At 33.2% G+C, this 20,688-nt stretch overlaps 1 protein-coding gene across 6 annotated transcripts in view; it reads left to right on the top strand.

Moving 5' to 3' along the window:
- Positions 1-20,115, top strand: part of LOC120767680 (ATP-binding cassette sub-family G member 1) — a 43,609-nt gene extending 23,494 nt beyond the window's left edge. For 5 of the 6 annotated variants that reach the window (XM_040093858.1, XM_040093859.1, XM_040093862.1 and 2 more), the window contains exons 2-13: positions 1,510-1,595; positions 1,737-2,100; positions 11,535-11,652; positions 13,548-13,731; positions 13,909-14,054; positions 14,193-14,431; positions 16,886-17,175; positions 17,289-17,457; positions 18,314-18,414; positions 18,522-18,677; positions 19,143-19,351; positions 19,804-19,939. In XM_040093858.1, coding sequence (XP_039949792.1) covers positions 2,004-2,100; positions 11,535-11,652; positions 13,548-13,731; positions 13,909-14,054; positions 14,193-14,431; positions 16,886-17,175; positions 17,289-17,457; positions 18,314-18,414; positions 18,522-18,677; positions 19,143-19,351; positions 19,804-19,939 — 1,845 coding nt within the window. In that variant the 5' untranslated portion in view covers positions 1,510-1,595; positions 1,737-2,003. Of the gene's footprint in view, positions 1-1,509; positions 1,596-1,736; positions 2,101-11,534; positions 11,653-13,547; positions 13,732-13,908; positions 14,055-14,192; positions 14,432-16,885; positions 17,176-17,288; positions 17,458-18,313; positions 18,415-18,521; positions 18,678-19,142; positions 19,352-19,803 lie in introns of those variants that run through there. The other variant, XM_040093864.1, reaches the window with a different exon arrangement.
- Positions 20,116-20,688: the final 573 nt, after the last annotated feature.

The raw sequence follows: 20,688 nt of genomic DNA on the forward strand, positions 1-20,688 counted from the left end.
TTTATGCTTGAAAACCGTTGAAAATTGGGTTCACCGCCTGGACTTCTGCAAGCGTGCCGTGGGGATCATGCAAAAGAAATCGGGTTCCATACATAATGGCAATGAATTTTTTTTGTACGCTCTTATTGAAAACCCCGTTTTCAACTCTTTGACAATTTCTATACATTTTCATCACAATTCCTTGCTAAAGTGACGCCACTGGTAAATATTTGTCATAAATTTTGTGTTCGATTGTACTCGATTTATACTTTACTTATATTAATATATGAGTATTTTCAATGCTAATTGTCTATGATTACGTTATTATGTTTCAAAAATCTGCTATGCCCAATCAGTGACACTCAAAAAGTTGTCAAATAAAGATTTCAGTCAGATTTTGATTACGATTGATTTATACTTTTTATTACTTTACATTTTTGACTGACCAATAAATATTTATTATTCTGTTTTTACTATGAAAGTTTCTATGATCAATTGGTGACACTCAAAGAGCTGTCAAATAAAAAATCAGTTCGTTAAATACATTGGTTCGTATCGTCAAGAACGAAAGGAGGCGAACGCTTTGTTTACAATTACTAAGGATATTTGACAGTAATTGTAAAGTGCAGACAATATAATTTTTTCGTTTATGAAGCCTTCATCTACTAAAAAGAAGCAGAGCTGAAGTGCCTTAGCAATGTTTTCACCAATTTTCAATTAGACGTATTATTTTTGCCTACGGGGTTCGTATAGATTTATGTACACATATGTATATGTTTTAAAATATGTACATACGTTGTTTTAAAATATGTACATACGTTGTTTTAAAATATGTACATACATACATATGTATGTACATACTTTTGAATACGTGCCGCAATATCCGTAATTATCAAAGCCCATAATATTGTGGAATGTCATATAGTTAATTACGGCTTTTCAAAAACATTGTGGTTGGTATTGTTTTGAGTTTGACGGGTGTCATAGTGTCACCTGGCTTCCTTGCGCTACTGAATGTTGTAAACAAACATAAATGATTGTATGTTTTTAACTGCTTTCTTGACTTTTGTGCGGAATTGGAATTTGAGTGATTGTTTTGTTACGAAATACTAAATACTATAGAAAAAGACGGCAACTGTTTGGGTTATGTTTGAAAAAAATTTCAAAGGCCTTTAATTTTGTAATGCGAAACCGCCGAACTGAGACAAATAATTGAGTGTGTGTTACAAAAAACAAAAAAAAAATCATTAGCAAGTCGCTTTAAAGCAACTTACTTACAAATGTAGGTTAATTACACAAAATAATTTAAACGTTAGTCAAAACACGATCACCTTTAGAATTTTCGGAAGCGCGAAATTATTTATGCTGGTGCTTGCTTTTGTTGTTTTTTTTATGTGTGTAGTTATGTAGTATGTATGTATGTTTGTATGTATGCATTTAGAAATGTTGAATGTCTTAAGGTTAATAGAGTTTTACATTTTGACTTACCCCTTTGTACTGATTGACTTTTTTGTTGTAATTTCATTACAGTTGGAGCTAAAATGTATTCCAGCTGATTTTTTCCTGTTACTATGCGAAGAGGAACACATTTTCAACGGTGTTGCTAGAAGCTGAAAGTAAAATAAGAAAAAAATAAATTAAAATAAAATAAAAAAAATAAAAAAAATAAATAAATAAATAAAAATACAAGTATATATATATATATATATATATTTATACATAAGTATATACATAATACATAACAAATAAAAATAAAGCGTGGCAACAATAAAAGTGCGGAGAGTGTACTGTGTTTAAGAAATATAATCAGAACAATTAAGTGACAATTGTATTCAATTAGAAGTGCAAAATTTCAGTAAAATTCCCAACAACTGTGATCGTACAAATATAAAAAATATACATAAAATTTACACATATTCGTATAAATATATTACATACATATAATATAAAATAATAGCAAATAAAGTTAAACTAAAAATAGTAAATTCAATTAACACCGCGCACACACAAAACATACACACAAAATGACGCTGGAATCTCACGGTAAACTGCTGAAAGAGCGCGTTAAGCCCATCGATATACAATTCAAGGATCTAAGCTATCAAGTTCAAGTTCAAAAAGGTATGTATGTATGGCTGTATGTGCGGAATTACTTTGCAAACTTCGCAACCAGACTGCACCAAAGTCAATGTTCTTCAAATTAAGTTCAAGAGTAGACAGTTGGCAAACGACAAACTGCCAAAGTATGCATGTAAATAATATATTGTATATATGAATATGTATATATTGTATGTACATTGCTATGTAAAATCAAGTTTTGTTGTGTGTTTGTATTTCGCATTTTGTGATAAAAAGATTTGTGTTGCATTCAAACTGGTTACTCTAGGTTTTAACCGCAGTTATTAAGAAGCGTTTTTTATATATTATTTGGTTGTCAATATAAACTTTGTTATTTACATTTACATATATATGCATTTGTAAATTGTTAGTAGCTCCGAAACTGGTAAATTTATTTTTAAACACTTTTTATTAAAAAAAATAAAACATGCAAATTTTTGCCTTTCTAACTACCTTTAATTGAAGGTGTATACTGATATACCATATGTACATATATAAATATATGAACATACATATTTACGCTGTCAACGAAATCAGCAATAATAATATTTTTTGTCTGCCAGTCAGTCTGCTAATGTGTGTTTTCCATTGATTTAATGGCAAAAATTTTAATGCATAAATAATCGAATGCTTTCATATAATTGAGGAATTTTATACTCATACTACATTCATACATATGTACAAAGATAGTTGTATAATTGCTATAAAATATATATGAAGGGATATATGTACATTTTAAATATTGTAGCACGTAGTGTCTTACACGAAAGAATGGTACTGTGCAATCAAACTATCGGTTAAATCATTGGTTAATAAACCAAGAGCACTACCAGAGATTTCAGTTAAAGTTTCTATGTATGAATTTTTTAAGCAGTTACTTGGGTTTCCTCAGGTAAAAAACAGCATTTTTTCAAAATTTTTTTCTCATATAAAAAATGAAATATTCTATTCGAGTTTTTTACTGTTACAAACACACACTATTAACAAAGAAATATTGAAATAAAAAACAAGTACTTTAAGCTCTGTCATTGCGACGCGATTACCGGTTATTCCGCGTTGGCAGATCAACTTCTTACAGGATCATCTAAAGTGAAAAAATACGTTTTTTAGTTAAGACCTTGATTTCGAACTTGCACGAAAGAAAAAAATTTTAAATTGGATTTTTGGTAGACATTTCTACAAAAAAATTAAAATTTCAGTGAAAATTTCGCGACATTAATTTTTTTTAAATAGTTGTAATCAAAAAAAATTCTACGCCCACATCTTTAAGAATCGTATCTCAAAAACCTGTGTAAAATTTCATGAAGATCGGTTGAGTAGTTCTCGAGAAATCTTGTCAACCGACTTCAAAGACACAGTTTCGAGCAAAACGCGTTTAAAGATGGCGCACTTAGCGTAGCTAGCCTCGAGCGCACAAATTCCCAAGACTGTATCTCCGAAACTATTACTCGAATCAACTAGAAAATTTAGAACAATATTCTAGAGGTGTTGTAGCACTTAATAAGACAATAAAAAAATAAATTTTTCGAAACCCCTTAAACTTGTTCAGTAATTTTAAATAAAGCTTCCCTTTGGGCAACCGTTTATAATCGACAGCTAATGTTTTGCTAGTTATTTCTAGCCACGTTGGTTGATATAAACAACTTTTAAGTCGAACCATGATTTATCTTTTATGAAAATGGCAGCTATGTGCTCTTGTGCTCCGAACTCAAAACTGAAAACCCAAAATTACTAAAATTATCTTTTCAAATGAAAAAATAATAATAAATATACTTCATGTGGACTAATCAGTTTGTATGATAGTTATGTACATATGTATGTATATATAGTACATCACCGCTTTTGAAGAATTAGCAGCAAACATTTTTGAGGCAAAATCAATAGAAAAAACTCTTAGTATTATTTGGAATAATACAGGCTACGAAGGAACTGTAATTAAGGACTTGAACTATTGTTAAGGTTCTTGTTAATTCATTTATTAAAAAATCCGTAAAATTGCCTGTAATACCGCAAATCTTCATATGCACCATATACACATTAGAGCGGGTCGATTTTTTTCTGTAGAATCGCGTATGCGAGAAATGTTCTACGGATCATTCTGAACAACTTCACCTAAGAGACTATGGGTCTAACACTGGTTTAGAGCCAGCGATTTTTAGGCCGAAGTTTCAAAAATCTGAGTCTGAATGATTGGTTGTATGAGAGATACAATGTGATATAGTTGTTCGATCTGATCGATTCCGACAAATAATCAATAGAATATGAAAATGCACCTATGCAGGTATTAAATTTCATTGAGATATCTCAAAAACTTTCGAAAAAATGTTTATAATTCAGAATGATCCGTACAACATTTCTCTCATATGCGTTTTTTTAATTTTTTTGGCTCCGTATAAATCGAACCGCTCTAATACTATATAACTATCTAGTATGAGAAAAGAAATTATTTAATATCGGTTAGGATTTAATAGTATCTATTTAGTACAATTATTATTAAAAATTGCCTATTTATCGTTGAAAGGACGAACCTAATTCTTCCTCAATTGGTTTCCACTTCACATTCGTCTCTGAAACGCTAACTACTTCCATTGCGCTGACATTGTAGAAAAACGTATTGTTATTAATGAAATATACTTTGCACCTACTATATACATATGTAATCAAATAGAAGTAGTGTATATATTTAAACCTAAGTCAGTTATTGTTGCACGTGCAAATTTGTTTACAAACACAACGAGTTGAGAATTGGCGAATCGAAGACGCCTAATATTGCATTTGCTATTTATTTTTTGCCGTGAGAAACTGTCAGAATCGTAACAGTAAATATAATAATGTAATAATTATGGAAATCACCTAATACTCTTACATACTGTACAGCCATGTAGACTTTGATAGTTGGAAGTGTAATGATGAACAGCAACAAGAGATAAGTATTGCTAATACCGCTTTTATTCTAAGTACAAGTATAAGCTTTGCTTGAATTTATTGGATTTTGCTGACACTTTCGATTTTCAAATATAAATAACAATAAACACGAGTATACGCAGATTGGCTTAAGTATTATCAATGTCTGTCAATCATACTTAGGTTTCTCTCTATACAATGTATGAGTAAGACAAAGTATGAATAATTCAGTGATTCGGTTGTGTAAACAAATCGTTATTGAGTATATTTATTTGCATGTTTAATGTTTATAAAAAAAATTATGTAAGTAATAATAACTGCACAGTAATCCTGTTGTAGTTATTAAGCGCGTTAGCAAAGAATTTAGAAAAATCATATTACAGCTAATACTTCAAGTTTTCAGAATTTGCATTTAATTTCATTAATTCGCTTTAAGCTGTCAATCGAAGCATACTTTGTATTATTATTTATTACATAATTAAATTAAAGTGTGTTGTTCCGCATTGTATTTAAATAACAGATTCTTCAATTACGCGTCTAATGCCATAAAATATGAATATAGCGGGCTTAATCATGTGAGGTTATTAGGTCGAAATCGTAGGTATTTTATTTTAATATGCGTTTAACTTCGCACATGTTCGTACTATTAAATATTAATCTATAATTACTATTTCTAGTGATGAATTACTTAGTATATCGTTGTACCCCAAAACACTGAAATGAGACTTCCTACAAGATTTTTGCCGTTAGTTGTAGGAGTAACACTTCTTTCAAATATTTGGAATCAATATTAGGTCGGACCAGAATTATATCTCGTATGACTAGTTTCTGAAAACTTATTAGACGATGGATTCTCTACTGAGAACCACTAACGAAATTTTTGCACAATTATAAAAAAAAAACAGCCGAACCGATCATAAAGTACAAGTAGTTTAGCAAGCGTTTCTTCATATTATTGCGTCCCTTTTAAAGAACTCATATGTATGTATGTATAAATTTGTTTTAGCTTCCTACAATTTTTTCAAAAGAGCCGAATACAAGAGTATGGAGCGACGAAGTGACGAATCGAACACGTCTAGTGTCATGACAGATATTTCGTGGTGCAAAAACCAAGAACCAACCATAGACCTCTTGATTTTTAATCTGCTTTGATGTTTTTTTCGACTTTGGCTCACCTTTGCCACGATATTCGGCCGATTTATGGTCTGTTTACGGGTTGTAAGCATAGATCCAAGGCTCATATCCAGTAATAGTACGTTTCATGACATCATGGTAGTCGAAAAGCATTGTTTCACAGACTTTAACGCGACACCGTTTTCGAAAAAATTTAGTGATTTCGGAACCAATCATACTTTTACTTTTCTTAGACCCAAATGATGTTTCAAAATGGGTTTCACTGATCATTCTGATATTTCAACGATGCCAGTAAGATCTGTGTTGATTCTCAAACATCAATTCCTTTATTTTATTGACGTGTTGATCATCAGTTGTTGATGGCCGTCTTGGCTGTAGTTCGTCGTAAACGTGTACTTGACTCTTTTTAAATATAATAATTTGTACCAATCAAAAATAGTTGTCGCGTCAAACAAGTATCACCGAAGACCTCTTTGAACATTTCGTACGTTTCGGCCAACCTACAAAAAAATAATTCGGCGTATGGGCTTTCGCGCGAAATTTAAATTAAAAAGTCTTATTATTTTGGCCCACATCACATTAAAAAAGGTCTAGCGACTAGATTTTGAGTACATATAACAATTTGGAACTGAATCACATTAAGATATTATGACCGAATTATAACTAAAATTGCTTGAAGTGATGGGAATTATTCTATATAGTATATTATATCTTCTTCTTCTTTATTGGCGTAGACACCGCTTATGCGATTATAGCCGAGTTCTTATCGCTACGTGGCGCCAATTGGATATTCCAAGCGAAGCCAGGTCCTTCTCCACCTGGTCCTTCCAACGGAGTTGAGGTCTTCCTCTTCCTCTGCTTCCCCCGGCGGGTACTGCGTCGAATACTTTCAGAGCTGTAGCGTTTTCGTCCATTCGGATAACATGACCTAGCCAGTGTAGCCGCTGTTTTTTAATTCGCTGAACTATTGCAATGTCGTCATATATTATATCTCATCGTTCCATCGAATGCGAAATACATAAGTAAATCTAGATGAAGACACAATTTTTCTTGTTTTGCTTTTAAACCGAAATAATTTCATAAATATATGTCATAATGCTGAATTTAGATTATTTTTTGTAGATATACATAAAATTAATGAATTGCATTTCCAAGAAATTTGTTTAGTATTTTTTTTTTGTATGGTGAACTTAATGTTTCTGAAATCGTAAAAAGAATTTCGAATTGGCATTTCTTGTATCACAATACCTTCAATAAGAAATTTGGCATCAAATGTCAAAAACGTATCCGGCTTAACAATTGAAACTACCCAAGGCTGTAGCCTAGAAAAGATGCTATCACCACTAATTTCAGCGCATCCAAATTAACTAAACTACAGTTATTTATAGGCGTGTTAAAAACATTGCAATTTCGTGCACGGCATATTTGTAGCATTAACAGTGATTGCCGTTTAAGGTTAGGAAAATTTAAATTGTAAACACTACGTACATATGTATATAAAAATGGTTGTATGTGTAAATTGAAATTTTCATAATTTCAGCAATTTTCATAGTACGCAAATTTAGATAGTAATAAAAATTACTTCAAGTCATCGTATTTTGAAGTACATATGAAGTTAGTAAGGTCTCTATGTAAAATGCGGAAAATAATTAAGCCTCACTTATCGCAAGCACATGTTCAAAATTAGTCACTTTAAGTGACTAAATAAAACTTATTATACACATATATAAATATTAATAATATTTTTATTTATTACTTATAGCTATTGTGTTATTTTTTTGCCAGCGATTGTAGGTTATAGCTGGTCATTTGCCTTTGCCCGATCATTTGTCAACGACGCTATTAAAACAATAACAATATAGACGAAGCGCACAAACGAACTTGTATACACATATGAATGAAAATAGCTACCATGCAAATGGGGTTCATTTGAAAACCCAGTCACGTTTGGGAAGTATGCTAAAAACGTGTTAAACTCAAGCAGTCATAGAAATATATGTATGTATGTACATATGTATATGTGTAGGCATGTGTGACTATTTTCTGATAAATGCTTATAGAGTGCTCATAAATATACGAAAGTGGAAAATGCATACGATCAATTAAAAGTGAATTGAGTTAAGGTCCATTAAATAGAAATCAATAGAAAATAATTTAAAAAATTATCTGCTATTTGCGACAAAGACCACCTTCAATTGTCAATTTATTATTCGAATTTAAGTATCAATTATCAAGAAGATATTGAGAGAAAAATAATTTATTGCATAAAATTTATTTATAAAAGGCTAAAATGTAGTGAATATTGATTTTATTTTGCTGCTTTTACTAATGTTTTCATAATTCGTAGATAATGTTATGGGCAAAAATTAGTAAGACTATTTAATTTAAATTTCTCGCGAAAACTCATTCGTCGAAATATTTTATTCTAGGTTGGTATGACTATCAGTGTCATCTGCGCCATATCTATATTACAACAATATAATCATATGCTTAGTGTACGATTTTTGAAGTAGTCCTACTATTTTGTGGCTTTTGACTGATCAGAGACAACATTCTCACTTATGTCTTTGCGATCGCCAGGCGTTACTCTTCAACGAATCGAACAAACTATAACAGATGCTCAAACAAACGGGCAGCACTTTGGTGCAATCCTGCGCTAAACCGTTTTCTGACGCATGCGCAATAGTCACCCGTTTTAGAAAATCAAGAAAGAAAGAAAAATTTGAATTTTCATCTCTCTTTTGAACCAATCCCAATATAAAAATCATTTAAAATATGCGAAAAAAAGCTTGGTAGCATTGAAGATAGCGGCTATACCATTTTAATGAGGTATCCGCACACTCTCTTCTACGAATTCAACTCGATCACTTTGTTGTTGCTTTTACTTGTAATTTTTTTGGCAAGAGAGCAGAAGCGAGCAAAGAAATGGCAATCGAAGACAGCTACTCATTACATACTTAATGTTTCGATCTTCTAAACATTCTGAGTCTATTATACATCTAGTAATTTGAACACCATAGAGGTCTGTTTGGATGACTTAAGGAGTAAGAGAAGAAAATTGTTTCACTCAATAGCCGAGAATGAAGTACTGATATAATTCCTCCTTTTCCAGACCTCTTATTACATGGGTATCAGTTAAAAGTTAGTACCCTATAATTAGATATACTTATCTTACTGAGAAGCTCCATCAATAGGACACAAGTCACCCCCGATTTACCCAGCACGATCACCACATTAGCTCAATGAACTAAGTGTGGCTCGAGGATACAAGAATATACCACCAAAGGACAGTTTCCTTTGAGTTTCAAGAAAGTTTCGTAAAATCTCCAGTTGAAGAAAAAGAACCGGAATATTATACTGTTTCATATTTACTGGGAGTAATTCCACCTTACTCGGATCGATGATAATGTCAATTCCAATCGTCTATGATTACTTATAAGACGTGAAAAATACGTGAATTTTTTAGTCTCCAATATGGTCTATGTGAATATAAGCTTCATTTGGATTTTGATATCAAGTTTTGTTCTAGTGCAACATAGAGCATAAAATAAGTTCCATTCAACGGACCAATCTCGTAAAATTTTTGAAAATTTCTACCAGAAGATTTTATATCCTGAACAAAGTATATTCAGTTTGCAGGAAGTGTGTAACACTCAGAAGGAACCGTCGGTGACTTTATAAATGATCATGTGACGATCCGACAGCTTTATTTATGCACGTCACTATTCAAGCTTAGATTTTTAAACGTATTTGTCGGATCTTAATGATTTGTAACCCCGATCAGGTTATTGTTTTGAGATTTTTTCAATGCATAGAGGACATTTGTCGACAGTGACTGATGATAAATTCAGGAAACTCGTGATATTGAACCCAACGAAATAACATGAACACTGCCATTCATAAGGAGTCTATCTGATTCATGACCATTATCCAACTTTATTAATGTTATTCTCTTTCATACACGTTTGAATGAAGTTTTGCGACACTTGAATGCTGATTTGACGGGGAAGATTTCGTTCTGAAATTTAACAAACGTCATTTTCTTCGCAAGGAGCTGCTCTTTTGTTGGAATCACCAATATCGGACCACGATATGATATATCTGCTGTAGTCATGTCTGTTTGTCTGTATGTACGCAAACTAGTCCTCCAGTTTTGGAGGTATCGATCTGAAATTTTACACATGTTCTTTGTTCCTCAAGAATCTGCACAATTATGGCATATATCTTTCCTCACAAACTGATACTTTTATTCTAAAAGAAGTGTATTAACATAATTATATGTAGCCTCGGTGGTTCATTTTTTCTTTTTTGATATCAAATTGCCATTTTGCTGGTAGCAAGTAATTGATACAAACATAAAGAAATATCCATATTAAACTGATGGATTCGATCTATTTTATGCAATTGGAGTTCCCTTACGCAGTGATGTCTGTTCAAATATATATTTTACAATAACCAGTTTGTTTTAATAAATTTCTCAGAATACATTAAAATATGTCCTAGAAGAATCAACAAAATTTTCAAAAATGTATAAGTATGTATTTATATGTATACACGTGCGTAATGTATGTATGTATGTATATATTTTATAAATACTGATGCCGGTATAGAATTTTTGGTACGTGCCGGTTGACACACAAATTTTGGAATGGATTAACTATTGTTAACTTTAACAACTTAAAAAAACCAAAACTAGATTTTAAGTTACAGAACAAGAATTAAAGAATTGTAGCAAAAAATTTAAACATATATATGTACATATGTATGTATGTACATATATTTTGTGCAAATGTGTTTCACTGTTTGTACACAGGTACGATTAGTCATTGCGTTAAGAATGTCAACTCCAAGAGTATTCCTATATGTACATATGTATGGTGTATGTAATACATACTAATATGCAAATCTTATACTATGTATAGATGTATACTTGTATATAAGACATCATCTGTATTTACTAATTAACATCCGTTGTTTGGAAGTTTGTATGTATGCAAATATGCATTGCAAATTGGTTCACAGCAAAAAAATGTTTATTTGTCAAAGTGATAAGCACATTTGTACTGATTGACATACATACATACATATGTATATATAAGAAATATTTATGAATATCATACGATTACATACATACTATATGTACTCAGCATCGTGACGTTTTTAGCTATTTACAGCAGTTTTTTGCTCATCTCCAATATAAGTTAGTAATACTCATTAGCATTGGCTTGTATTATAGGTATTTGAAAAAATATATATGTATGTATGTACAAGTATATAGAAACAATTTGCCAGTTGAGACGACCTTAAAAGCAAATATTTATCTTGCACTTTAGCACGTGCTAAATTTTTCTTGCTTTATTATTTTTCAATGTTTTAATTTTTTTCGTATGCTTTTTCAGTGAAGAAAACCATATTGAAAGGAATTTCGGGTACATTCCGTTCTGGCCAACTGACGGCGATTATGGGGCCCTCGGGAGCGGGCAAGTCGAGTTTGATGAATATTTTAACAGGCCTAACGTAAGTTTATATACATTTTTAATTGAATTTACTTACATACTATTTGCGTTTATACATTATAAAGGTCTCAGCTTCAAGTTATGATTTTCTTTATGTTCTCGGCAGAAGAAAAATTAGATTAGGACCATAAAAAAACAAAAATTTAAAAATAATTTTTATCTAGCCTCTACATCTCATGGACCAATTATCCGATTGCTTTATCGTTTCTTTGAAGCTTAGATTTTTAAAGGAATTGCTATGATCTTAGTGATTACCTCTCACTCTGATCTTTTTCGACCCAGTTATTGTATTAAGATTTATTTCAATGCATAGAAATATTTTTTAACAGTGGCTGAGGATTGATTCCGGAAACCCATGCTAATTGTACCCAAAGAAATGGACTGAACAATTTCATTCATAAAGAATCTAACGACGCTAAAGGATCTGATTTATGGCTATTATCTAGCCTCACTAATATTGCACCCTTTCACATTCTTCTGCCACATTTGAAAGCTGCTTTGATAGGGGAGATTAAGAACTGAAATTTAACACTCTTTTCTCCCAGGAACTTTCGATCTGCTTTTCTGAAACCACCCATATCGGATATTGGATAAATCAGCTATACTACAAACTGATTGATCAAAATCATCATCAAGGCCTTGTATGGGAACTGCGAACAAATTTTTTCAATTGGACCACTGCAACATACAAATATTTGCCATACAAGTTTGCACCATCAAAATGATCAAAGTTAAGTTTTTGTATGAAAAACTTTTTTAATTGCGAAGGGTATTATAACAGGCCAATTGAAAAGCCCATGGCCTACCATAGTAAAACAGATTTTTTGGCAAAATTCGTTTTTTTTTTATACAACATAGTTCTCTTTAAGGGTTATATGTACACTGATAATAGTGACCCTTCATCTTTTCGATACCATTTTCGTAATACGATTTGTCTTTTGTTTCAAAAGAAGCCTTAGTTTTGGCGATCACCTCCTCATTCGACGAAAAATTCTTCCCAGCGATCATTCTCTTGAGATCTGAGAACAGGAAATAGTTACTGGGGGCCAGATCTGGAGAATACGGCGGATGCGGAAGCATTTCGAAGCCCAATTCACAGATTTTTGTGTTTTATTGATTGTTTTGTCGAAACAATATTTTCTTTTCCTTCAATTGCGACCGTTTTTAAGTTAATGCGTTCTTCAAACAGTCCAATAACGCTATGTAAGCGACTTTTACCTATCGATAGTCCCCCTTTCTCAAGATTTTTCAAGGTAGTCAATAAAAATTATTCTAAGCGCATCCCAAAATACAGGCTCCATAACCTTGTCAGCCTGTTGCGTTTTTCCAGGCTTTGGAACGGGTTCATGGTGTGCAGTCCTCTCGGATGACTGTCGATTGGACTTCGGAGTGGAATAATGGACCAAGTTTCATCCATCATCATATATCGTCACAAAAACTCGGGCTCCGTAACATCAACTCGTCGTTGCTTTTAGTCAATGGTGAGCTCGCGCAACACCCACTTTGCACAGATCTTTCTCATACCCTAAGTTATTTTTTTATGTTTTCATCAGTAACAACCCCTTTTGGACATCCACCGTTCACGGTTCTCATTTCACCACGTCTAAACGTCGCATACCAATCCTTAATGATTGATTTTCTTGGAGCAGTGTCCGGAAACTTGTCATCAAGCCAAGTTTTTGCTTCAATTGTATTTTTTCCCTTCAAAAAGCAATATTTTATCAATACGCGATATTCCTTTTTATATTTACTCGTACCACATATAGTTTTGATACAACCGAATTTCGGTTTAATTTAGTCTGGATTAAAAAACTTTAGACGCATTAGTAATATTAATCAAGTATATTTATGAAAATAAAAACTATCTTCTGCAATTGTCGCTTTTATAATTTTTAGGACAAAAGGTGTCAACGGTAATATACAGTTTGGAGACTCACCAACTAAATCGCGTAAACTCTGTTGTTATATAATGCAAGATGATCATTTTCATTCATGGTTTACCGTTGAGGAGACAATGCTGCTGGCGGCTCAATTGAAAATCTCTAACGATTCGATGAACATGAAGGAGAAGAAAATGCTGGTAATTAGCTATAATATTCATGATACAAATAGTACTAGTTTCTTCCCAGAACCCAAAAATGTCGATGTTTTATGGAAATTAGGGCTGATGAACTGGCTCAAGTTGAACCATTTTTAATTTAAATTTTTTTAAAGCACAAAATCAAAAAGTAAATGCATTCGCCATTCTTACTTCCAGATTGAACATTTATTGGACACCCTCAAGTTATCGCAGACCAAATCAACACGCGCTGGAAACCTATCTGGCGGCCAAAAGAAACGCTTATCCATCGCCTTGGAGTTAATAGATAATCCAGCGGTGCTATTTTTGGATGAGCCAACAACGTAAGTACCTTTCTAACTGAATTGTATTGACTTGGTATTTACTGAACTAGTACTTTTTTTTCTAATATACATACATACATGTATATAGTATAATTATTTTAATATATGTAAATATTTGTTTCAAATTTTTATACACAGTGGCTTGGATAGCTCAGCATCTTCTGACACAATACAGTTACTACAAACCTTGGCCAATGAGGGACGCACAATCGTTTGTACAATTCATCAACCCTCGTCACATGTTTATAGTCTATTCAATCAAATTTATGTGCTGAGTCAAGGTTGCTGTACGTACCAGGGTACGCCGCATAATACAATTGAGTTTTTAAGAACGGTCGGTTTGGAATGTCCGACTTATCACAATCCAGCTGATTTTCGTAAGTATGAAATAATGTAACTTCCTCCATAGTTTATAGATCAATTTCAGTCCGATATTTTACGCACAAATATCTGTCGAATATGCATACGGGATTTGCTGATATAAAATCGAACTGACTTGATGAAAATAATGGTCCACATAGTAAGATAAGATTAATAGATAAGTACTGTACCGTGACCTAAGGTCTATTGTGCCCTCTACTAAGTTACAACGAGCCACAGCATATTCATAAATTCCAATATACTGCTAGGTGCTAGTGAGACGATGTGATCCCTGTTTGAAAAAAAATGGATCCAAGAGCGTTTATCCTGCGTCTACAAACTACTATGCAGTCAATTAGCAGGTGTTCTGGAGTTTCGGGTTCCCTGTCGCAGTACCGACACATAGTAAAAGGATGTCCAATATTTTTACATCTAGTTGATAGTTTAATTTAGCATAGTTAGAATTATCCGGTTTCGATGAAATATGCCCCGCAATCTACAATAACTTTTTCCCATTTTGATGTTAATTTCATAATACCACTGTCATAGAATCCTCAGTCACTATTGCCAATAAACTAGGACTGTAGAGGCAGTAATCACTAGCTGCCAGATCCGCACCACAAGATGTAAGCCTAAGAAGCTCCCAATCAAGTTTACAGAGCTTCTAGCGAGTTATTAATGATGTGTGTGGCCTGGCGTTGTCGTAAAAGAACACGATTCCTCTCGCATGGGCCAAAACTGACTGCTTCTGGGCGGATTTCTCTTTTGGACGACACTACCAACTATTGACAATACAATTCCAAAATAAAAGTTTATTGTGGGTACCATTTGCGCAGGCTCATCGCGATACAACCACCACAGTCAGTAACCAACAGTCGTACTCGACGTTTTATAAAATCATATAATTTCGAGAATTGGCCATCATCTTTGACAGCAAAATTATTGGAACGGAATTGACGCAACCTCTCTATTTTTTACGGTTACGGAAGCATAACTGAATCAAGCAATCCTGGTACAAGCCAAGTTTTTTTGTATGAAATCTCGTCTTTCTAACATCATATAGCGAAATATACAAAGCGAGGTATAGATTACTAGAGCAATCAATTGGAAATATGGTAATCAAAAAAGTATTTTCGTATTTTGTCAATACATGTTGCAGTCGTATATCTCCAGTGCTTTCAATCACATTGTGTTATGCCATATAGTGTTAGAAAGATGAGATTAAGCTTGAGATTTGTGAAGTTTACGGAAACGATGCTGTATTAGTTCTTGCAATGGTTCGCTCGCTTCCGTTCTGAAAATTTCGATGTGAAAGATGCACCTCGCTCTGGTGGACCTATCGTTGAAAAAGTCGATGAAATTATGGAAAAGATTGTTCAGGACCGTCACATAAGCAGACATGAGATCACTATGGAACTTAAAATTCATGATCAAACGCTTTTGAACCATTTAAAAAAGACTGGCTACAAAAAGAAGCTCGATGTTTGGGTACCACATGAATTGTCTGTGAAAAATTTAAAGGACCGATTCTCTGCCGAAACGAAATGAAATCGAACCATTTCCGAAGCGAATGGTAACAGAAGTTGAAAAGTGAATCAAGTACGACAATAATGTGTGAAAAAGATGATGGTCCAAGCGTGGTGAAGCTCAACAAATGGTCGCAAAGCCAGGATTCACGCCTCGAAAGGTTATGCTGAGTGTTTAGTGGAATTGGAAAGGATTGAGTTGCTCCAGCCTGATCGAACGATTGATTCTACATTTTACTGTCAACAACTGATGAGATTGAAGAAAACAATCGAAGAAAAACGGTCAGAACTGATCAACCAGGACAACGTTAGACCATACACATCTTTGATGACTCGGAAAAAGCTGGAAGAGCTTGGCTGCGAAGTTTTGATGCATCCGCTATATAGCCCTGACCTTGTACCATAGGACTACCACTTGTTTCGGTCAATGCAGAACTCCTTAATGGACTAAAGTTGGCTTCAAGAGAAGCCTATGAAAATTACTTCTCATAGTTTTTCGACGAGATACCAGAAAAGTTTTACACTGATGGAATATTGTCTCTAGCGAAAAAATGACAAAAAGTGGCCTACCAAAATGGTACATATTTAGGTCATTAGAGTTCATTATAAATATAAAAAAAATAAGTTGAAATTTGATTAGAAATGCGAAAATACTACCCAATATAAAATATATTGACAAGATCACTAACTTCGCTAGAAACTCAACTTCCTCTAATTAACTATCGGTTAGAGGGGTTGTTTAGTAATTAGAGTATTCCTAACTTATTGCACTCTCGGAAAATTGTGAACGCCTCCAACTCCCATTGACGGTTATAATATAATTCGTCACCCCAGATAAGAATGAATCTTGTTAACTACATAAACTACACTATTCCATCTTTATTAGAAAAATTATCAACAAAACTACTTATCTGTTAATAATTCTCTTTGTATGTAACTCTGCAGTGCTGGAGTGCGTGAATGGCGATTATGGCGATCACACTGATGACTTAGCCACTGCTGCCCGGCAGCCTAAATGGCGATATGATTATGATGCGGAGCAACCGCAACACTTGGACGGTTTAAATGGCGTACAAATCGTGAAAATGATGGAGTCTAAACGGGGTGGAGTAAAGCAACTATCCCCATCGATAACACCACCAATATCTGCCACAAAACATGTTTACCCGCCGCCGGAATGGATGCGTCTGTGGCTGCTAATCGGTCGTTGTCATGTGCAGTTTTTCCGCGATTGGGTGAGTACAAAAAAGGCAAATATGGAATGAGAATGTGAAAAGAGGAATAGAACATTTGCTGATTATTTTCCTATTCGTTATGATGTTATTGTTGTTTTTGTTTCACTTCCCAGACGGTGACCTACTTAAAATTGGCTGTGCATATTATTTGTGCTATACTGATTGGACTGCTATACGGCGATTCCGGTTCAAATGCGACAAAGCAGATTGCAAATTTAGGTTCATTCACAATACACAATACTTATTTATGGTATACGACAATGATGCCGGGCCTATTGAGATGTGAGTATATAGTATATGTACCTATATGTATGTATCTATCGAATATTGTATAAACGAAAATGTAGATGGATTTGAAAATGTAGTTTGTTGTTAGAAGTGTTTTGAATTCGTTGTTGAAGCGGCAGTATTGACAGTTGTTGGCCGGATGAAAACCGGGTACATTCGCGTTTCATATATCAAACTCTCACGGAAACGGTATTTGGGTTGAGTTTGGCACTAACAAAGGGTTGATCCGAAATTCACCAGCTTTTCAAATTGTTGTTCGTTGTCAGTTGTCCGAGTAACTGAAACCTTGAAGTCAATAACCGAGGCCTTCGATCCGAAATTCACCAATTTTTCAAATTGTTGTTCGTTGTCCGAAGCCTTCGTGTTCCTTTCATACCATTTTTACGTGATGGGTTCTAAACCTCCTTTAATTCGAAACACATGGGTGGTCAACGGAAGATCGCCCACGTATCCAATGGAAGGACCAAGTGCATAGCGGCCTGCTTTGCATTGGGGTGTGACCCCCTAAAAGATAAAGGCAACTGATGCAGACCGACCTACGGTTGTAGGCGCCAAAGAAGAAGAAGAAGTAACCTCTAAGTTGTACTGTCATAAGCTTAAGTGAACACTGTACGAGTACACAGTAGTATGCAACGGGGTTTCAGACGCGAATTGTCAAAGTTGTCTCGAAGATGGCTAAGTAGAAACACTTTATTCTCGACCATACAGATTTAGCTAGATTGAGGTTAACTCTATAAGAGCAGCCACAACAAATTTGTGAAGGGCTTAAAGCGCTTCCATGATATTTGTGGATTCCTTGATCTATACATAAGGGTCGGTAAATTACAATAAAATTTTTCTTATATTTTAGTCCCTCAAGAAATCAGCATAGTCAAAAAGGAAACTTTCAACAATTGGTATAAATTACGAACGTATTATATGGCGACACTGATAACGTCTACACCAGTGCACGTAAGTTTGAAATTTTAAATTTCAAAAGCAAAAAAATTATATAAATGAAACTAGTAAATGATGTAGAAAAGTCTATATCTTGCACTCAATGTCTCTCTCTGCCACAGATCATATTCTCCATGACATATATCACCATTGCCTACCTGATGACCGATCAGCCATTCGAAATTGAACGTTATGCTAAATTCATGTTGACAGCTGTCGTGGTGACGATATGCGCCGATGGACTGGGTGTGCTATTAGGCACTATATTGAATCCGATTGTGAGTACTTTAAACATTTAACTAATAAATGAATGCCGAAATTATACTGTATGAAAAACTCGTCAAATGTGAGAACATTTTGACGAAAAATTATCACAGGCAAAGGTGAAGAAAGTAAAATAATTCTATAAACATTTTTATGATCTATGGAGTTGGGTCTCTATTAATTTCTTTAACTTGTTTGCGTCAAGCGCAGGCATCGTAAAGGATGACTACCTCTCTTGGACCTAGGAACTGAACTCCATCTGGTATCGCAAAGGACCGTAACTGGTCTATGCATGGTTTATTGGCCTACCAGTTTAACCCAACCTAACCTAACCTTCTTCAACTTGTCCCTTTTGTAATATTATCTTCAGAGTTTCTGATACTACCAACCCGTTGCACAAAAAATATATAATAGTTTATTAGTACTTTTTTTTTTATAAATATATCCATTTTTACTAGAAAAAGTATTCTTCTTTACAGAACGGTACATTTGTGGGTGCTGTCTTGACTTGCTTCATGTTGATATTTTCCGGTTTCCTTATACTGCTCACACATATGTCGAGCTTAATGCGCTTGCTATCGTACTTATCACCAATTCGTTATGCGCTCGAGAGCATGGTCCTGGCGATATATTCTAATAATCGTGGGAATATTTATTGCCCAATGGATGTGGTGTATTGCCATTTCAAGTGAGTAGTAACATGGATATTTTTATTCGGGCGGTCGCGAACATTTAATAATTTCGGTTGTAAGAATGCGATGAGAGCTACCTAAATGTATGTAAACAAAAATTTACAAATTTTTTTAATAATTCCTGAATTTTCAAGAAAAAAATGTAAATCTTTGCAAAAATAATAAATAGTATGTATTTACAGTTTATTTTTAAGCATAATTTTTATAGTGTGAGTAGGCTATATTAAGCTTGCCACGAAGTTTGTAACATTCTGGAGGAAACGTCGGAGATCCTATATCGTTCAACATACCAACAAGATAATAAATTTATATGAAAGTATAAATTCGTGTCCACTACTGCTGAAAAAATATATTCTATAGTAATTTCTTTCTTTTCCGCGTCTTAGTTTATTGCAAATACATAAGTACTTGAAATTTTTTAATTATTTTATTTTTATTTTTTTTGCAGAAATGCCAGCACAGTGCTACGCAGTTTCGGTATGGAAAATGGAAATTTCGGCATGAATATATTAATAATGTTTCTGCAGTTGTCGACTTTTAAAGGATTGGCTTATGTTATGCTCAAGCGAAAACTGCGAGCGTAAAATATTTTATATTATAATTAATATAATAATTATAGGTGATAAAAGTATGAAATACTGTTAATTTTCTAGTTATATTTTATATATAAACATACATATTTGTTTCTAAAATAAGTTACGGTGTATTGTTAGAAATATGTAGTAAAAGTAATTAAGCAATAGTGCTACAACAAGAAAAACAAAAAGCGAATTACGAAATAGTTCAAAATATGCATAAATATATATTAAACTATTGTAAAACCAGCCAAAAATTAGCAAATATTAAACAAAGTAAACGATATTCTAAAACAACTGAGCCTTTGCAGCATAAACAAAGCCATTATAATTGAGAATAAATAAAAATTACTTGCAATATTTATTTATTAAATATGAAGAAAAAGCTTTTGAAGTCATATTGTTATAAATATTTACAAATGCCAACTGAATACTTAAATATTAAATATAATGAACAAACGAGAAAATTAAAGAAAACGACAAAAACAAAACCTACGTGTGATAGTATTATAATTTTAAATAAATATAAAATGAAGTTAAAGAAATATTTTTATAACACATATGATTACATTAATACGTTCATATGTAAATCTACAAAGCGTAAAATTTGTTTACGTGACTGTAGTAAGCAAAAATATATATGTAATATACATATATTAAATAATAAACGTAGTTTGTGTGATAAGACGTTCGTGCCTGCATACTTACTCTATAAATATATGTATTTATATATGCATATAAGCACTTTTATGTATTTA

Source organism: Bactrocera tryoni, chromosome 2, assembly GCF_016617805.1.
Source record: "Bactrocera tryoni isolate S06 chromosome 2, CSIRO_BtryS06_freeze2, whole genome shotgun sequence".
Taxonomy (NCBI): Eukaryota; Metazoa; Arthropoda; class Insecta; order Diptera; family Tephritidae; genus Bactrocera; species Bactrocera tryoni.